Genomic DNA, 21,126 nt, shown 5'->3' on the forward strand with positions numbered 1-21,126 from the left:
ATGGTGATGTTGATAATGATGAGAAGGAGGATGAGGAAGAGGAGAAGGAGATGTATGGTGATGATGCTTCTACTGCTGCTGCTGCTGTTGGTGACAAGAACACCACACAACAATGATCCACGGTTGACATGTTACCCTGTGCTCACTTCTGAGCCCAGTTTTATGTCATTTTTTCTCATTTCATATGCTTCAACTTCCTCCCTGTGTGTGTGGGGGGGTGTGTGGGTATGTGTGTGTGCATGCCTGCGCTGGTTTCAGATCTTTTACCCATGGCCTGGAAGATGTCCTTAAGGTGTTTTGATTGAAGTTGGCCCTTTATCACCTAAGCCATAGCTCGTACCATTTCCAGCTGTCTTTGTGGTTCCCTGGAGGTAAGAGTCTTATGAACATTCTTGCTCAGGTGACTGGGAACTGCCTTCCTCAGATCTCACAATTGCAGGCAGGAGCCACTGGAAACCGGAAGATATATATATATATATATATGTATATATATACACACATATATATATATATATACACACATATATATATATATATTAGCTGTTTTTGCTTTCTGATGTTTATTTTTATTAATCTGTAGCTTAGGTGAACCAGGAGTTGACACCCTCAGAATCCTCTCCTACCCCTCACACTTTGCTCACTTTTTGTATAGATGCACTGACATGTTGATCATTGCATGTTGATATGTGACATCTAACAGCCATGTCTGAGAGAACTCAAGTGCTCTTTGTCTCTGAGCCTGACTTACTCTCCTCAATAGCACATTTCCAGGTCCACCCATTTCCCTGCAAATGGCATAATACCAGAATAGCCAAGTCCAGGGGGACCAAAAAGTAGATTTGTGTCTGCCTAGGGTTGCAGTGAAATAAGGAGTGACTGTTCAGGGGTCTGGATTTCTTCTCAGAATGGTAAAATTTGACTATGTTCATAGCTGCCTCATTGTGAATGCATTATAAGTGATGGAACTGTATCCTTTAGATGATTCTTATGAGAATGATCTTCAATGAATCTGTTCTTGACTCAAGACATGAGTAAGCTGTAGTATCATATCAACATGCTCTAACTCACATTTCTGTTCTGTTTTTGGATTTCTTTAAAAAATTAATTTAGGTAAGTACATTACCATCCCTTCCCCCTTTTCAATTTCATTTTATTGCCAGGGTAATGTACAGAGGAGTTACAGTTACATATGTAATCTAGTGAGTACATTTCTTGTTGGACATTGTTAAGCCCACCCATGTTTTTCTCCCACTTTCCCTCTGTCCACATCCCCAGTTGTAGAGTGCATTTTCAACACATGGTCTTGTGTGTTACTGTTACATGGGGTAATCCTTTGTCCTTTGTCTCACCATTTTGTTGTTTCGCTTCCCTTTCCTAATTCAAGTACATATATATATTTATACAATTCACCAGGTACCAAAATCAGATTCAGTGACAAGAAGGGAAAAATCATAATGGGGGGTGGCATTAGAAACAAGAAATACCTTCACTTGCTATATTAAAATCATGAAGAAAACCCTCTTGTTTCCATATCCTGGAGTTCATTGACCTTAGCATCATCCTATATGGTCATATGCACATAGATTTGAGCTATTGTGATCCTCTGCTTGGAAAATCCTAGACATGTACTAATTATCACAAATGAGGGAAACCAAGCAGCCTACGGTTCTTTGGGTCTGGCTCGCTTCACTTAATATGATTATTCCAGGCCTTTCCATTTCCTTATGAATGGGTTGATGCCATTCTTTCTCATGGTTCATAGAATTCGGTGATGTATATGAAGCACATTTTCTTGATCTGTTCATTGATTGAGGGGCTTCTCGGTTGGTTCCATATCTTAGCTATGGTAAATAATGCTGAGTGACCGTGGCTGTGGTGGTAGATTTACTGGGGCCTTGTTTATGGACATTTGGGTAGATGCCCACAAGTTGGATTGCTGGGTCACAGGGAAGCTGTATGTTTAGCCCTCCATACTGCTCTCCATACTGCTCTCTTCACTGGCTCACACATTTACACTCCAACCAACAGTGTAGTAGTGTTCCCTTCTGTACCCATATCTGCCAGCATCTGTTGTTATTACATGTCTTGATCATGGCCATTCTAACTGGAATGAGGTGGAATCTCAAAGTTGTTTTGATTTGCATTTCTTTTATAGCCAGAGATGGAGAGCATCTCTTCATGTGTCTACTGGCTATTCTTATTTCTTCTTCAGATAAGTCTCTCTAGAGCTCAACAAATTAAACCTCCCCTTAATAAACCGTCCAAGAAACAACAAAGTCATTTAAAAATTGTTCTGTGATTTCTAACAATGCTGTTCACCAGTAGGACAGGAGGATAGGCAAACTTCTGGGTCAGAAGAGGCTAGAAGTGGGGGATTGCCATAACAGAGAAATATTTCTATGTACACTGCACCTCAAGTATGTTATACATTTAAAATTATAAATATTTGGATATCAGGTATATACAGTTGAGAATTACTGGACACATATTTTGTTTTTCTAATGACATTTCTTCTTTACGCAGGTGTTCGAGTGATCTCGAAACAGAAAATCTAAACACAGTCTCTGAGTTCTATCTCCTGGACCTCTCAGATGACCCTGAACTACAACAAGTCCTCTTTGGGATCTTCCTGTTCATGTATTTGACCACCGTGCTGGGAAATCTGCTCATCATCCTGGCCGTCAGCTCTGACCCTCATCTCCAGACCCCCATGTACTTCTTCCTCTGTAACCTCTCCTTGGCTGACATCTGCTTCACATCTACCACGGTAACCAAGATGCTGGTGAACATGCAGAATCATAGCAGAGCCATCTCCTATGGGGGCTGCCTCACCCAGATGTCTTTCTTCCTCTTTTTTGACTGCATGGATGACTTGCTTCTGACTGTCATGGCGTATGACCACTTTGTGGCCATCTGTCGCCTGCTGCAATACCCGGTCCTCTTGAACCCTCTCTGCTGTCACATCTTAGTACTGGTGTCTGCTTTGTTTAATTTTCTGGATTCCCAGTCACACAATATATTGATCTTACAATTCACTTGCTTTAAAAGTGTGGAAATCCCAAATTACTTCTGTGATGCTTCTCAAATATTTAAACTGTCCTGTTCTGGTTCCCTTACAAATAACTTGTTCATATATGTAAGTACTGTCATCTTCGGGCTATTTCCTCTTTCAGGGATCCTTTACTCTTACTACAAAATTATCTCTTCCATCCTCAGGATCCCCACAGAAAGTGGGAGGCACAAATCCTTCTCCATGTGTGGGACTCACCTGTCGGTGGTTTGCTTTTTCTACGGCACCTTGCTTGGTGTGTACTGTGGTTCCACTGTGTTCCACAGCTCCAAGAATCTTGTGGTGGCCTCGCTGATGTACACAGTGGTCTCCCCCATGCTGAACCCCTTCATCTACAGCCTGAGGAACAGGGACATTAGCAGGACTCTGAGGAGGCTGGGCAGCAGGATCCTTGGAATTCAGGACTTGGGTAGGACACTTAACTAAATGGAAGAATTAGGCAGCTCTCTGCTTCTTCTTCCATGTGGAAAATGTGAAGAGTAATTGGCTAATTAATTCCCCATCTTGTTCCCTTGTTGCACAGTAGTTAAGAGCCTTAGGATTCTGGAGACTGAGTTGCTATAGACAGATGCAAAGATTCAGTTCTGGAGAACAAAAGGTTTTTCTGCAGAGGAGTAGTGCCTGTGAGGTTCTCAATGCAATTGATGTAAATAGAATGTGCACAGAAGAAAATTACAATGGTATTTTAGACTCTAAGAATTTCCTGGAAGAAATGGAAAGACTTAGAAAAAAAATCATATTAAGTGAAGTAAGCCAGACACAAAGGAACATAGGCTCAATGGTTTCGCTCATTTGTCATAATCAGTAGAAACCTTGGGCTCTCCCAGCAGATATCTACAATAGAACAAAACTTAGATACATGAAGCCATATAGAATGACACTAAATGAAAGACCTCCAGGATATAGAGACAAAAGCCATATAATGAATGATTGTTGTCCTTCATGTACTATGCTATCTCTCATCTTTTTGCTGCCTTGGTTATCTCATATTCTTACAGGATTTCACCTGGTTATCTGATGTATTGTATATATATATGTGTATTTGGTTATTTGAAGTCGTATAGGGAAGGGAAGAAAAAAAGATGAGGGGTGGGGTGGTGGGAGGGAAATGAGGACCAAGACATGAGAAAGGGTATCAATTTTTGTGAAGTAATGCACCTTCTTTCTGTGCATGTAATGCAACCCTTCTATTAATTACAATAAAAATATATGAAAAAAAATTTTCCTGGAAGGAGCAATGATAGAGAAGGGATGAATAGAATGAAATTCATTTGACCTTTGAGCTGCTTCTGGGATATAGGAAAAGTCTAAACAAATTCTTCTGTGGAACTTTTCCAATTTTTTCTTCTTCAAGCGCAAGCATATATTCTGAGAGACTGGGTACTTTTGAGGTCTGTGTTGTAACTTCAAGGCTCCTTACAGTAGCTAATAGTCCTGGTCTGCATCCACCTTCATTTTGAATGACTGCAGTTCTGATGGGCTCACAGCTGAGTATCTCGTGCCTGTGGTTTTTGCGTCCTGACGCTGGACACTTGCTGCCTTCACAGGAACCCTAGAGTTGAGCCTGAAGCTTTCGTCCACCCCCAGTGTGCAGGGAGGTTTGGAGTAAATATTCCCTTGTCATGATCTGGATGGGTAGATGAAGTCATGTGCACTCAAGGTCATTTTTCATCAAGAAGAAAACCATTGGCAAGAGAATATTAATAATTTTAACTCTGAAGGTCAGGAATATGTTTTGTCTGTTATGGAGGTTGAACTCTGCCGGTGTGTATGGGCCTTGTCTAGGCCTGTGGGTGAGCTGGACATGGCTGTTCATCTGAGCTGAGGTGGTGGTGAGATGTTGCCCCACTGCTGGACCTACTGAACCTATTTGGCACTGGTTGAAAGAGACTTGTGAAGTGTCTCTCGTGTTAACTGAAACATGTTGGCACCACTAGTGAGTATTTTATGTTCTGTGTACAAAATGAACCCACATTGAACCTGAATCCACTGTAAACTGGACCAGAACTGAATCAGGATAGGTAAATGCTGCCTTTGAGTCAGTTGAGCCTACATGCAGAAGGTTGCGTCTGGTCAAGTAGAAAGTGGGCTGAGTAGGGGAAGGAATTTCCTTTTGAGCTGGTTTACACTGCGTATCTGGATCTTTTTCTGGGTCTGTGTTGGATGTTCTGCAGAATGAAGTAGGGGAAATGGGAATGGCTCACACAACCACTATCCAGCACTGTAGGGGACAGGAAGGAGAAGCTGGCTCAGTGGGGTCTATACTGCTGACTGCAGAGTTGGTGATGTGATGAGCTGGGTGGGATGATGGACAGTGTCTAGAACCCCCCCCCACTAGGTTGAACCCTCTAGGTGAAAACGGTGTGGCGAGGACACAGGTGGTCCCTTTAGATGTGTTAGGCCCCCAGATGTGGTGCCATTGGCCGTGGAAGTGCTCCTCTGTGTGTTCCTCCTCTTCCCTCTGCCCTCCTCCCAGTGATTTCATGGACAGAAATTGCTGTTTTCTCCAGCAGCCTGGTGGTGAACCACCTGGCTCCAGTGTGTGTCTACCACGTCACAGGCTGAATCCCACACTGTGTCCCCTGCCTTTCTATCAATCATCTATCCCAGTGATGTAGTTAAAATGTTTTTAACTCTTTTATTTACCAAATATTTTTAATTTTTTAAAATTGGTGTCACTATTTATTTGTGAATTTAGTTCTTGGACTCTGGTCCTGGTGCTTAACAGAGTGTATTATACTATCCAAATCTAAGAAATAGTTTTTATCTACCAATACAGAATTGAATTTTTACAATATATCCCGCGAAATTCATATCACAGTGAATATCTGGTTAGGCCATAATCTACACACACACACACACACACACACACACACACACACACACACACACACACACACAAATCATTCTCTCTCTCTCTCTCTCTCTCTCTCTCTCTCTGTCTGTCTTTGTGTCTCTGAATCAAATATTGTACTGTATACTCAGTGGGCCTCTGGTGAGGGGACAGTAATTAAATGTGTTCAAAACACAGGAAAGGATAGATGACCTTTGGCTCAAGTTAGCAATCCTAGCTCCTCTGGAAATGGCAATCTGTAGTTCATGGTTCCAACAAGGCTACTGGAGAATTGCAGGGGCCTGTTTTCCCTAATGAAGTAAGCTCCTCAAAATGTATACCCCCTTCAAAAAATGAGGAAATGAGAGTTTTGACTCAGTAGTAAAGCACCATCTTAAGCAAGGAAACCTCAACAACTAATTTTCTACTGTAAAGATTTAGTTGCTCAGTTCGTTGGTACTGAAGACCCAACACTCATTCATGTATTTTTTTTGGTTGGACTGCAATATAAAGCTGACCTAAGTGCCAGTGAAATACTAGACTGATGTTATACCCTCAGTCTAAGGCTATAATTTACTAGAAGAGAAAAGCCACTATTATAAATTTCTAATAGTTGGTCTACGATAGTGAAATATTCATTGTTGGAGTGAAATAACTTTTTGTCATGAACATAGGAAATAGATAGAAAGATGCTTTCTGTCAAGAACAGTAAAACTATCAACTAAGAACATACTGGAGAAGCACTCAAACAAACTTCAGACTCTTATCCTAGCTCCTATGGAGGCTGAGAGTTGAGGATCAAGGTTAAAAGCCAGCTAGGGCACAAAATGACCTAAGACTCTTATCTCCAATTAACCTCTAGAAAATGGAAGGGGGCCTTGGCTCAAGGGTAGGGTGGTAGACTTGAGCTGAAAAGCTCAGGGACAGAACCCAGGCCCAGGGGTAGGGTGGTAGCCTTGAGCCTAAGAGCTCAGAGACAGTGCCCAGGCTAAGTTCAAACCCCATGAACCTCAAAACTCTAAATAAGTAAAGTTCAGAGTCTTTTACGTTTATACTGTTACAGAATCTACCTACCCACCACAGTATGCCATCTTCCTGTGTTATGGAAATAAGCCTGTCAGGAACAGACCAGCAGTATGCCTTCAGAGATTGGCCTACGTAACTTCTCCTATGGCGTAATGTAACGTATCAGACCAATGCATACAAAGCAGTGGTTTGGGCCTCATAAAACCATAACTTGCTTCCTTGTGCATGGCTTATCACAAGTCCAGGATTTGGGGTAGTTTAATATCAGAGCCAAGCCAAACCACTTCTTTTGAATATATGTCAATGATATAGGTGTACTTTTACTTGCTTCTTGTGTCACTTGCATTTTCCTCTTCTATTTTCAGGATTTTCTATCTGTCCTGTAAATGTCATTTAGTCTGGCTAGACAAAAAAGTTTGAAACTCATTTTAATTATTCAGCAAAAAGGCAGGCTGGAGATGTAGTTCAAATGAGCAAACAAACTAAGCAAACAGGATAGAAACAGGAGATCCTGAATTTAAGCCCTGGTATTGGAGAGAAAAACCCACTGGTGTTACCATTATTTTTTATGTCAATCCATGAAATTGTAATTGTGCATATATTCATACTTAGAATACCTCAGATATTATGATCAGAGAAGTACTACCTCTCCATATTCATAACTAGAAACCTATACAAATAGTATCTGGGCATATGTGTGAATTGTGAGCATGAGACTATGACTAATGCAGGAGTTTCTTTCATCTCCACGTGTGAGGCACTGATTCTTTTAATTCAGTTTTAATTAATGGATTGCCACAAGCACTGTGGTGTCACAGTAGTTTTATGATGTCATAATGTGACAATGACGTCACAATGGACAGTGATGCCAAAATTCTGATGTGAGGTCATGATTATCTTTTTTACTGTCACAATGCCTGCCATGTCTGAAACTTTCTTAGGCTAAAATCAGGATATGAGGTAAAAGCTTCTCTGATGTAAAAATAGCCATGTTATATCACAATGGTTAGGATTTTATGGTAGGTCAGTGATGTCATTCCATCAATGTGATGTCAAAAATTAGGATTTTGCACTAGTTGTGTGAAGTCACAATGAGATAATGATGTCCTAAGAACAATATTATTTCACACATATATACAAATTATTATCACAAAGTAAGAATAAAAACTAAGGCAATGTAGGCAAAGCACTACAATTGTCACTTGTCTTAAACATCATCACTGGTAATTCTGATGGTAGACATTGGATCTGCTAGTTGAAGTGTCCAAGTACAGTAGGTTTTGACATAGGGAAATGTTGAGTATGTTATGGACTTGATTATCTATATTTCGTGGTACTCTTGGGACATTAATGGAGTTAAGGGGATATAAGTTTTCTCCAAAATGTTCCAAAGTATTAGTACCACAATGTACCATACATATACAAGTATGTAAAGACTTCATAGGAAACTGCCATTGAAATCCATGGAAAGACTTTGCGGTGAAAATTGCATACAGAAATGTTTCTTGCAGGAACCTCTTGAGTTGAAAAGTAAAGCAAGTATGTAAAAAGTAGTTGACATGGGATGCAGTGGTCTCAGCCAGTCCCGTCAAAGGCTCCACACTTTGGGTGACTGCTCAGCTTGGCCTGGACTGACCCAGCAAGGCCAGCTAGTCCTTTGCGTTTGTGCATTAACCAACACTGGATGTTAGGTATAGCCATGAGAGAACCTTCCTTCAAACATGGGGACTGTTCACTGCATTTCAGTTGATGTTCCTGAGTTTCCCTGTCTTGACAATGATAAGTGCACAGTAAGAATGCAGCTGACAGATGAAGGATGGGATAAAGTGTGGGCTAGCGATGGCTGGTTGAGTCTTGGAAGGCCAAGTCCAAGCCGATGTACCTTACTCTTGGTTTTTCTACAGGTGAATTTGAGATGAACACTCCAATGTCTTTCCAAGGCACCACTCACATCCCTGTAGATTAGGTAATGGATTGCTCTTTCATTGCTTCCCCCAGCTCACTCAAGCATTACGAGACCCCCATATCATAGAGTTCATGTACCCAGAAAATCAAGCAGGCTAGAACCAAATGTAGATGCCAGTGCATTAGGTTTGTCTATCCTCACATAATTTCACTAGGAAACAAGATTTTCAATTTTCTTTGAAAGATATTATGGAAGAAAGGGAAGGGAGGAATTACACTGTCCAGAATGAAATGCACTCTTTACTTGAATTACATAATGGTAGCCCATCTACATATCACCTTTAAAATAAAAAAATGCATTACAGGAAACAATTATGGGACTAACCTATAACTAGAAAATAACTCAAAACCAAAGGGGAGTAGGCAGGATATCTGACTACCAATTAGAAAGTTATTACTTCAAAGACTGCTTAAAAAAGAAAAACAAAAAGGTATGTTTCTGTCCAATTTTATTGAGGTAAATTTTACATATTACAAACTTGCCACTCAATCCTTGAAACATTCTTTGTTTGGCCCACATCTGCAGACATTCATCATTCTCTACAAACTAACAATTTAAACATTAAAAAGATACATTCTTCCATTTAGAATCTATCCTTCTAGATTCTTTTCTAGTAATGGATTGTACTAATGAAACTAGAGCAATTAGTTATTCAAACAGGTAGAATTTATCTGATTCTACGTCAACTTTGTTGCTTCTGCAAAACAGCTCTTGGTTTGAACAACCTTCTCAGGGCACTTTTGAGGTTCTTGTTCCTCAGGCTGTAGATGAAGGGATTCAGGAGAGGAGTGACCACTGTGTATATTGCTGAGGACACAATGATGCTCCTGGGAGAATGTGACATGGCCGATGCAAAGTAGACCCCCAATCCTGTCCCAAAGAATAAACACAGCACTGACAGGTGAGAACCACAGGTGGAGAAGGCTTTGTACTTCCCTCCTGTTGATGGAATTCTCAGCACTGAAGAAATAATTTTATAATAAGAAAAAAGATTCCAAAGATTGTAGGAATCCATATATTGTAGCAACAACATATTTGAAGATATCATTTGTGAGTGTGTGCTTACAGGAAAGATCCAGGACTTGAGAAGTGTCACAGAAGAAACTTGGGATTTCCACTTGAAATCAGTCATATGTAAAGCCATCCACACGTGCACCTGTCCATCCAAGATGCTGGTGACAAATGACAGCAGAACCAAGGAGTCACATTGACAAGGGTGCATGATGAGAGGGTAATTCAGGGGGTGACAGATGGCCACAAAGCGGACATAGGCCATCACACTAAGAAGCAAAAACATCCATACAACCAAAAGTGACAAGAATAGATATCTGGGTGAGGCAGCCCGCATAGGAGATGGCTCTGCTGTGACTCAGGAGTTTCACCAGCTTCTTGGGGACGGTGGTGGAGGTGAAGACAATGTCATCCAAGGACAGGATGGAGAGGAAGAAGTACATGGGTGTGTAGAGGTGAGGGTCAGATGTGACGGCCAGGATGATGAGCAGATTTCCGAGCACGGTGATCAGGTACATAGATAGGAAGAGCCCAAAGAGCATGAATTGTAGCTCAAGGCCATCTGAAAGTCCCAGGAGATAAAATTCAGACATGTGTGTTAGATTGCACAACTCTGCATTAATTGGAGACCTTTGATATAAGAGAGAGCAATACATAATTAAGAAGTCAGAATTCCACAATCATTTTGAACTCAAGTACGCATAGTTGATATTGACATTCTGTCCCACACTTTTCAGTTGTGACAAACACAATCATCCTAGATTTTTTGTCTCATTTATTACCATTTTTGTATTCATTGTACATACTCAACTATGTTAGAACATTATATGCAGTGTTTTCTGATCAGAGAAAATACAGATTATTCTGCATTACAGGGTAGTTCACAGCAGTGATTTTTTTTAAATCTGTGAACTTCATTTTGATCCAATGTGCCTGCAGTCTCCCAGGAGATTCTGCATCATTGCTTTGTTTTCTAATTCTGTCTGTCTGTCTGTCTGTCTGTCTGTCTGTCTGTCTGTCTCCCCCTGCCGTGTGTGTGTGTGTGTGTGTGTGTGTGTGTGTGTGTTTGTGTGTGTGTGTGTGTCCATGTGCATCCTAGGATTTTGACTCTGGGCCTGGGTACAGGTCTTGAGGCTTTCCTGCCCGAAGGAAAGCTCGAACACTTCAGTAAGAAATTCCACTTTTGGCTTCCTGGTAGCTAACCGGAGATGAGAGCTCACAAGTCTTTGCTGCACATGCTGGCTTTGAACCTCTATCTATAGAACTCAGCCAGTTAAGTAGCTAGGATTCCAGGTATGCGATACCAGGGCTGGGACTGAATTATACTTAAAAAAACATGAAGTCTTCAGTCTCCTACAAGATCCCCGATATGATATCTGCTTCTTCCTGAAGTAATTTCAGGAATTGAGGAATTTGCTGACAGTGTAGCAAAGGATTCCTGGCATGTAGGCAATGGTGATTGACATTTAGTTACTGGGTTTCTTCCTTTTCAATCATCTATCTGATTATTGCACTTCCTATACTGGTTTCTAACTGTGACCCCTATGGCTCTGTTTTGTGATCAGTCTATAATCCCCTAAATAAGATATTCTCTTCCTGGAACTCTGAGAGAAATGAGACAGATGCCCAATTAGAAAATTGATCCAAAGCTTACAAATCTCAATGAACTCACTAACATGGATGGGGGGAAAGAATGTCCAATACAACAGATTTTAGCGGTGTCCTCTGGACAGCAAAGCTTCCAAGTTCTATGCCCAGATGACAGCCTCTAAAATATGGCTAATAAGGTCCAGGAGTTTGGCCTGTTGATGGACTGTTTGTCTAGCATTCACAAAGATCTGATTGTATTCCTCGGTACCACATACACAGAAAAAGCTGAAAGTGGTGCTGTGACTCATGTGACCTTGAGCTGTGTTCAAACCCCAGGACCGGCAAAAAATATGGCTAATTACAGCATATGCAGGAATTCAATTCCATGTTTTAAGTCTATCAAATAGTCCCCAGACAATTTAACAACAGAAATATCCTGAATATCAGTATCTTGAGTGGAGTTCCATTAAGAAGTAGTGGAATGAATGGAAACAAGGAGCCAAAGGTGAATGCCGTGATAATACTTACTGTTTATTTGTTTAAAAATGAAATCTGGATAATAATGTGTCTATTGGTGATAAGGCAGGTGGAAGAGGAGAATGATGGAACAGATGACTCAGATGAACATACATTATACAAGTACAGGGACATGTTAATCTGAAATCTGTTGTTCAAGTAAGTCAAGAAAAAAAGTGTTAAAGAGAGAAAGTAGCTTAGTGAAGTTATTGAATGATATTCTATCAGTGTTTTCTGTGAAATACAAACTTTTGTTAAACTGTTTCAATAAAGTATATGTGGAGAGCCAAGCACACAAGTGACACCAAAACACATTCATCTCTCCATAATTAAAAATACATGATGAGCCTGGCCTTTTACATTATTTATCTTACATCATTTGATTTGTCTCAACCATGTTCTCTAAATCAATAAACCTTCATCAATGTAAAATAGCTTATGTATTAATTTTCCTACCAAGTCACAAGTAATGTTCATTTATGGCTTTCCCTGTGTGCCTGTGCTTCACACCCAGAATCCTAGACACTCAGGAAGCATAGACCTGGGAATTTCATTTCAAAGCCATCCGTGGCTGGGAAGTCCATTAGAATTTTATATCCAATTAAACACACACACACACACACACCACACACACTCATACACACTGAGACTACAAGATGTCGAGCTATGTCTGAAGTAGGAGAATAATAGCCTGGAGCAAAAAAGCTCAGGGAAAGTGTCCAATCCCTGAATTCAATCCCGAGGACAGGTACAAATGAACAAGCAAACAAGCAAGCTAACAAGAGCAAAAAGTACCCACCTTGCTTTCATTAGTCAGCAGCTCGAGGCTGACCATGAGATATGAGCATCTGAACACACTTGTGCATTACAATGACTACAAACAAACAAAAAATCTGGTTGTACATCATTTGCCAAGAAAGAAGAAAGCCCTGAGTTCAAGTACCAGTGCTACCAAAATAAAAAAAAAGATCTCCTTTTGTGCACTTTGATTGAGATAAGTTATCCATGATAGAAAATTAACATCTCAAACACTGTAAAATTCAGTTTGTTGGGCAACCATCTGCAGACATATGCTGCTTATACAAATTTAAAATTTTTGCAACACAAAACTATATCAAGTGAAGTAAGCCACACTCAAAGGAACATAGGCTCAATGGTTTCCCTCATTTGTCATAATCAGTAGAAAACTTGGGCTCTCCTGGCAGAGGTTTACAATAGAACAAAATCTGGAGACATTAGGCCAAATAGTATGACACTAAATGTAAGGACCTCCGGGATAAGGAAACAAAAGCCATATAATGAGTTATTATTGTCCTTAATATACTATTATCTCTCATCTCATTTGCTGTCCCTTGGTTATTTCATATTGTTACAATATTTCACCTTGTTATCTGATATATCTTATATATGCTTAATTGGTTATTTGAAATAAGAGAGGGAAGGGGGAAATCAAGATGAGCGGGGAGAAGGGGGAAGGGAAATGGGGACCATGTCATGAGAAAGGGTATCAATATTTGTGAAGTAATGTACCTTCTATCGGTGAATATAATGAAACCCTTCTATTAATTACAATAAAAAATATATGAAAAAAACAAAAAACTGAACCCCTACTTCAAGAAACACCTTGACCTAGCCAGCAACTTTCTCCAGTATTCGTGTGTCGTTAATGATACTAATGAAACCAGACAATACAAATAATGTGTTCAGAGAGGTAGGATTTACAGGACTGAGGGTCAACTATTCTTCCTTCTGCAAAACCATATTACAGATGTATTTCCTACCTCCTGATGTCGGCTCCTGGTTTGTGCAACCTGCTTAGGGCTCTTTTGAGTTCCCTGTTCCTCAGGCTGTAGATGAAGGGGTTCAGGAAAGGCGTGACCACTGTGTACATCACTGAGGACACAGCACTGCCCCTGTGAGAATGTGACACAGCTGATGCAAAATATACTCCCAATCCTGTCCCAAAGAATAAACACACCACTGACAGGTGAGAGCCACAGGTGGAGAAGGTTTTTTACTTCCCACCTGATGATGGAATTCGCAGAACTGAGAAATAATTTTATAGTAAGAGAAAAGGATTCCAAAGATTGGAGGAAATCCATATATGGTAGCAACAACATATTTGAAGATACCATTTGTGAGGGTGTGCTTACAGGAAAGATCCAGGACTTGAGAAGGGTCACAGAAGAAACTTGGGATTTCCAATTCCTTGAAATCGCTCATCCTCAATGCCATCCACACGTGCAGCTGTCCTTGAAAGAAGCTGGTGACAAATGACAGCAGAACCAAGGAGACACAGAGACGAGGGTTCATGAGGAGAGGGTAATTCAGGGGGTGACAGATGGGCACAAAGCGGTCATAGGACATCACAGTAAGAAGCATACCATCCATGCAGCGAAAAATGTGAAGAGACACATCTGTGTGAGGCAGCCTGCACAGGAGATGGCTCTGCTGTGACTCAGGAGTTTCACTCTCCAGCCCTCTCAGTGGATGGAGCCAGTGCCCTGTCCTAGACTCTAGGAAGCCCATCCACTGAGAGGGCTAGAGAATGGGCTTTCATGTGTAGATTAAGATTCTTTGTTGTAATCTGGGCTGGAGGATTTCAGGAAGATTCCCCTGGGGGAAGAGCCAGCAGTAGGTCAAGCCACTAGAGCAATACTGGGGTAGGAGAACAAAGCAGTTTCCCATCCATTAGTGCAGTGAATATTTTTATCGCACTGAAAAGAAAATCAAATCCCAAGAACAGTCACTCCTTATTTATCTCCACTGTGACAGCATGCAGGCACAAATCTCCTTCTGGTTCCTCTCGACTTTCCTCTTCTTGTGTTATGGCGTTTGTAGGGAAATGAGTAAGCCTGGAAATGTGATATTGAGTGAAATATGTCAGGTTCAGAGAAACAAAGGACATGTATAATATAAAACATAAAAATTAAATCTCAATTATTACAATATATGAATGCACATAGGGTCATGTGTATAAATGCACACACAAATTGAGTAAAGTGTGGCAGGAAAGGATTCTTATGGAACAACTCTCATCAAGTATGCTATAGTTTAACCACATGAATAGGAGGAAGCTGAAACAGCCTCTCGTTAAAAATATACAGTGTTCCAGGAGTAGGTGGCAATAAATTTCTAATCCTAACTATTCCAGAGGCTGAGGTCTGAGATTCACAGGTAGAAGAAACCAGTCTGGGGCAGGGAATTCTGAGAATATCTTGTTTTGAATTAACTAGGAAAAATCAGGAAGTTAGGAGCTGGAGGCTAAATAAGAAGTCCTCCAGGATATGGAAATAAGAGCCATATGATGTGTAATTGTTGTTCTTAGTGTCCTAGGTTATTTCTCATCTCTTTTATTGTCCCTTGGTTATTCTCATATTGTTACACTATCTTAGCTTGTTATCTGTTTTATTCTATATTCATTCATTTGTTTATTTGAAATTGGATAGGAAGGGGGAAAACAAGATGAAGGGAGTGGGTTGGGAGAGGCAAAAGGGCACAAAAACATGAGAAAGGGTATCAGTGTTTGGGAAATAATGCACTTTCTATCTAGCAAATATAACGGTAACTTTTCTATTAATTACAATTACAAAGGAAGGAATAAAAGCAGGAAGTGGAGCTGTAGCTTTGAGCAAGAACCTCAGGGACTGCACACATGACCTCTCTTCAAGCCACAGAACCTACGTGTGTGTGTGTGTGTGTGTGTGTGTGTGTGTGTGTGTGTGTGTGTGTGAACGCCCACACATGCACACACTACCGAAGGTGAATGATATGAAATGAGAATGAATGACCTAAAATCCAGAGCTCTGAGAAGAACACAGGGCATTCTGCCAAAAGTTTCATTGATGGAATGTCCTCTTGTCATTTTCACCATCATCACAGTCTTCCTACTCATTCTCCTCCTTTTTTTCCTCCTCCTCCTATTTCTCCTTTTTCTCCTCTTCTTCTTCCTCCTCTCTCTCTTCCTTTCAGAGAGCCTTTAGGAGAACTTTGGAACCTGGTTTGAACCATTTATATCCTGCTACATTTGGTGAGCCACAAATGAAAATGAAAACCACAGTAGGTAAAGAATTCTCCATTACAAATACTGGTACCCCTAACCTTCAACCCCTAACTGCAAATTCAATAAGGACATACACTTTGTCTCCAAGTCCTTCACCACCCATCCTGCCCCACTCAGTTGCTTAGCTGCTTCTCTCTTCAGCTATGGCCCAGGTAGACAGATTTGAGGACCCCAGATCTGGTGCCCAGCACAAATCCAGCCTCTGACCTCAGGAAAGAGATGAAGACACAGAAGGAGCAGAGATGGTGGTGATGAGAAGACAGATATAGGACCAGTGTCCTGGAGACAGGGGAGGGAAGGCTAATCCTTGCCTTATATATGGCCTTGGAGGATTAATACCCACAGGTCACAATTAACCAACCTGTGTGTATTAACAGGCCAAGTGTCTGGACATTTCAAACAGAGCCATGACAGAATCATAAAAAATTTCCATGCCTCATGGCTGGGAGTGTGGCCTAGGGTAGCGTGCTCACGTAGCATGCACAGAGCTCTATCTTTGATTCCCTGACATCATGTACAGAGAAAAATCCAGAAGTGGTGCTGTGACTCAAGTGGCAGAGCACCAGCCTTGAGCAAAATGAGTCCAAGGACAATGCCCAGGCCCTGAATTCAAGCACACAGACTGACAAAAAAAGAAAATATTTTTAAGTGGTTGTGCACTGGTTTCTTTATTAGCATGAGTATTATTAATTTGTTGTACGAAGATGTTACAGTTCAACATATCAGTTTGTGAGAAAAATGAATTTTGGTTATTTACACCCTTTCTGTTTCACCAACTCTCCCAACCACAATAATATCTTCAATATTCTATTTTTTAAATAAATATTTGAATTACATTAATGTATTTGTACCAAGGAGTTGACACTCAATAGAGCAGTTGGTGAACACAGTGTATCTTGATCCATATCACCAGTTTTATTCTACTTCATTCTACCCAAACTCCCCTCCCTTCAACTGTCTTAATTTTGTAGGGTATGTATGGAATTTTTAATAACATTTCCCCCCTTCTCACTAAAGTATACTATCCTCTGTCTCATCCTCTACATTTCCAGTACGTTATTTTCTTTTTTTCTTCATATTTTTACTGTAATTAATGGAAGGGTTACATTATATTCACCAGATAGAAGGTGCATTAATTCACACACATTGATACCCTTTCTTATGTCTTGGTCCCCGTTTCCCTCCCCCTTCCCGCAACCCTCATCTTGTTTTCCTCCCTTCCCTATACAATTTCAAATGACCAAATACAAATATATTCAATATATCAGATAACAAAGTTAGATACTGTAACAATATGAGATAACCAAGGGACAGCAAGAGATGAGAGATAACATAGTACATTAAGGACAACAATCACTCATATGGCTTTTGTTTCTACATCCTAGAGGCCCTTTCATTTAGCATCATAATATATCCAGTATGCTATTTTCTGATAATCATTTTGTTGGCCGGTATTTTGGGATTTGCACCATTTAAACTCTATCCTAAATATATCATATTTCAGTTGATACATTGGTTTTCCCTTGTCTTGGGAACATAGCTATGAAATGTGTTTGACATCTTCATCTCTAGACATCAATTTCTCTATTTTCCTCACATTAGTTTTATAAATTTTATTGCTCTAAGCCTTCAAGACTTTCCAGCTCCTGGCATTCATTCTTGTGGACTGAGAGTGAGTTTTCTAAGGAATGACACCATTTAAACTCCCTCCCTGAACATAGCACGGTTTACGGTATAAATTGGGTACCTTTGCAAATTACCCCCACATGAATATAATTGTACAATTATAAAGTAGATCTAACTACCACATATGAGAGAAAATATGCATCCTTAGCATCTCTGGGTCTGGCTTGACTTCATTTGAATTTTGTCCTCAAATTTATTTCTTCACAAATGATGGAAGCTCATTCTTCCTAAAGGAGGAGGACAATTCCCTTCTGTAAATATTCTTTCTTCACTAAGGAGTAGGTTTGAGTTCTCTCCTTTCTCCTCTTCATCTGTTAACAACAGTACGTCCTCAGAGACTTGGACCAAACACACCAAAAATCTAACTAATCACTAGCTCTAAGCTTGTGTCTCCAATTCTACCTAACATTCAAAGTTCAAGCCCTTCATCCCTGTAGTGCAATAGCCCCAGCCCAGTTGGGTCCCCATGCGACATTTCTTCAATGGATAAGGATGGTCTCATATGATGTGGAAGAGTCCCAGGATTGACTATAACACATGTATGGGGAATACATTGAAATTGCACCCCGTGGAATGATCCAGAGGATCAGAAACATAAAGCAACAAGTGCACAGAGGCCCTACAGATGTGAGGATTCTTAGGGACACAGATTCCCCATTACAATGAGGAACTGGCAGCCATATCGGAGGACAGCACCATGGAAGAGAGAAAAACAAACTATATGAAGGATGTGAGGATTCTGCTGTTGATAGTTTATCAGACATGGATGGAATCAGCCAAGAGCACCCTCGTTGGGTCAATGGAGCCAAGAAATGTCGTATCTAGACATAGTAAAATTCTAGTCATCCATTGGTGGGAAAGAAGTGGAAAGTCCTGGAAAAAAATTATGTTAAAGGAAGTAAGTTAGACTCAGAGAGATACAGGATCCATGTTTTCCCTTGTATGTGGAAGGTACATTTAGCTCACAAACTCCTTAGTAAATACATCAGGTGGTATGATCTTGTATACAAATGTATTCACTGCTATATGGAAGATTCAAGAAGATCTCAAATGGTGTAATTCGATAGAAAGGCAAAATCTAGGTTCAGAGAAATTAACATCAGGCAGTGGGTAGTGACAGGGTTTATGTGGTGTCTATGGATAGATGAGGAGAAGAAGATGGGGAGAATACAGACACGCATCCAATGTATATCCCACAAAATTATGAAGTGTGAGTGAAGGGGTGAGTAGGGGAAGGTGATAATATGGGAGGAGTGACTTTGACTAAGATATATTATATTCAAAAACTGGTTTGGTAACTTTGAAATCCTTAATACAACTACTTAAAAATAATAATAATAGGGATAAAAGAACTTGTCGTTGGCAGAATATGGCGGTGGTTCAGTGTTGAGTCTTTCTGTGCTCTCTCCAAGATACCAGTTCTGGCATCACAGGGGAAAGTTCATACTGCAAGATCAATCCTAAGTTCGCTTTATTACCACGGAGATCTAAGTCAGAGAAAAAAAGGCAGAAAACCGGCACAAGAAGACAGCATGGAGCAGAGCCAGCTGCTTGGAGCCACTGTGAAGACAAAACCTTTCTCCTGAACCTGAGCAGAGAGCGCTTCTCGGCAGCTCAGAACTGCCAGCTCCAGAAAGAGCCAGACCAAGCCTGCGCAAGGCCAGAGTGGTCACCCAGCATATCGCAGACCTGTCAGCTTCACAAAACCAGAAAACCCATCAAGTTGTGAATACCTCCATGGAACGGCATTGGGAAGGAATCCCATCCCCCACCAGCTGAAAGCAGCACCATCTTGACTGGTGGTAAAGACACGACCAAAACAACTAGAGCCTGAGAAGTGGTGCTAGCAGTGCCATCATTCAAAAGGGCAAAGGTTTTCCCAGAGGCAGCTTAGCCGGACACCAGCCCCCCCCCCCGATGCTAGTGCAAGTTCCTCCCCCTGGGTGGGGCCGCACTCCTGGTAAACAAAAAAAATGTTAATCTTCAGTTTGTCTTTTTGTGGGGCACAGGATAGGAAACTTGTATCTCCACTAAATTCGGGATCTAAACCCTTCAAAAAGTCTTTTCTCTTGCAATTTGGCTTTGTGGTTTTTCTGATCAGTTTGTTGATTGGGCAGGAAACAAAAAACAAAACAGTGGCTTCATGAGGGGCTTTGTTTACCAGGACAGCGGCCACACCCAGGACTTCCGATAGCGCCAGGAACAGACATCCGGCCAAGCTGCCTCTGGGAATACATTTGCCCTTTTGAATGGTGGCGCTGCCAGCACCACTTCTCAGACTACAGTTGTTTTGGCTGGGTCTTTGCCAGCAGTCACGATGGCGCTGCTCTAGGCTGGTGGAGAAGAGGATCCCTTCCCAATGTCTTTCTATGGAAAAATTGATGGGTTTTCTGGTGTTGTGCAGAGAAATGTGAAGCCCCCCCCCCTTAGCCAGAGACCAAAGGTCAATGCAAATTGCAATGAGTCGTTTATTGACGAGCCCGAGCACGGGTCTCTGCGCACTGACAGTCGAGTGCAAACCAGAGCCCCTGAGCACAAGATTACAGCCCCTTTTATACATTTTTAGGTAGGGGGAAGGCCCCAGCAAGTAATAGCAAGAAATAAATACACCACGTGGGAAATTTATACTATAATACCATTAAATGATTGGTGCAATACAAAGCAGGAAAGGGGTCATGGCTAATCATTAGTCAGTCTAGCTGGCTGTCATTTTAAGAGGATGGTTTTCTGCCAGATATGAGTCGATGGGGATCTCCATGGTAATGGACTTGTGATTGGTTGACATTTGCACTAGTTTGCTGGCCCTCGAAAGTCCGACCTTGTAGGTACCAGATGGCTACTATCTCTAGCTCCCGGCTTGGAATGTGTGTACTCCTTACTACAGTGTAGCTCAGTCTGGGAACCAAGGACAAATGGGTGTTTGTAGATTAGCCACAAGGACAGCAGTTGCATTTCTCAGGGTTTTAGCAAGCAGATAGACAAAAGCAGAAAGGCAAGTTAAGGAAACACAAGTATAAAAATACAAATGAATAGAAGTATAAAAATATAAATGGCTAGCATAGGTTTATAGAAAATATATAGATATTCTCTGTGCTCCTCACTGGTTCCATGAAGCTGGTAGTTCCGTGACACGGCTGGGTGATGGCTGTGGGCTTTCGCAGGCTCTGTCTGGCTCTGTCTGGCACTGGTCTGTGCTGCCAAGAAGAGCTGTGTGCTCAGGTTAAGTAGAAAGGCTTTCTCTCCGTGTTGGCTCTGAGCAGCTGGCAGCGCTCCACACTGTCTTTTTGCTTCAGTTTTCTGCCTTTTTCCCCTCTGCCTGAGATCGCTGTGGTGCTAAAGCTTACTTAATGATGATCTTTTGGGTA

The 21,126-nt window shown here is 41.1% G+C and overlaps 1 protein-coding gene across 1 annotated transcript; it reads left to right on the plus strand.

Annotated features, from left to right (window-relative positions):
• LOC150068165 (olfactory receptor 7E24-like) lies at nucleotides 1-7,082 on the plus strand. The gene is made up of 5 exons (XM_090347397.1): nucleotides 1-90; nucleotides 979-1,031; nucleotides 2,524-3,479; nucleotides 4,618-4,668; nucleotides 6,967-7,082. The coding sequence occupies exons 1-5, from the start codon at nucleotides 1-3 to the stop codon at nucleotides 7,080-7,082; spliced, it is 1,266 nt and encodes a 421-aa protein (XP_090203523.1).
• The last annotated feature ends 14,044 nt before the right edge of the window (nucleotides 7,083-21,126 follow it).

This window comes from Megascapheus bottae, chromosome 1 (assembly GCF_031878675.1).
Source record: "Megascapheus bottae isolate mThoBot1 chromosome 1, mThoBot2.hap1, whole genome shotgun sequence".
Taxonomy (NCBI): Eukaryota; Metazoa; Chordata; class Mammalia; order Rodentia; family Geomyidae; genus Megascapheus; species Megascapheus bottae.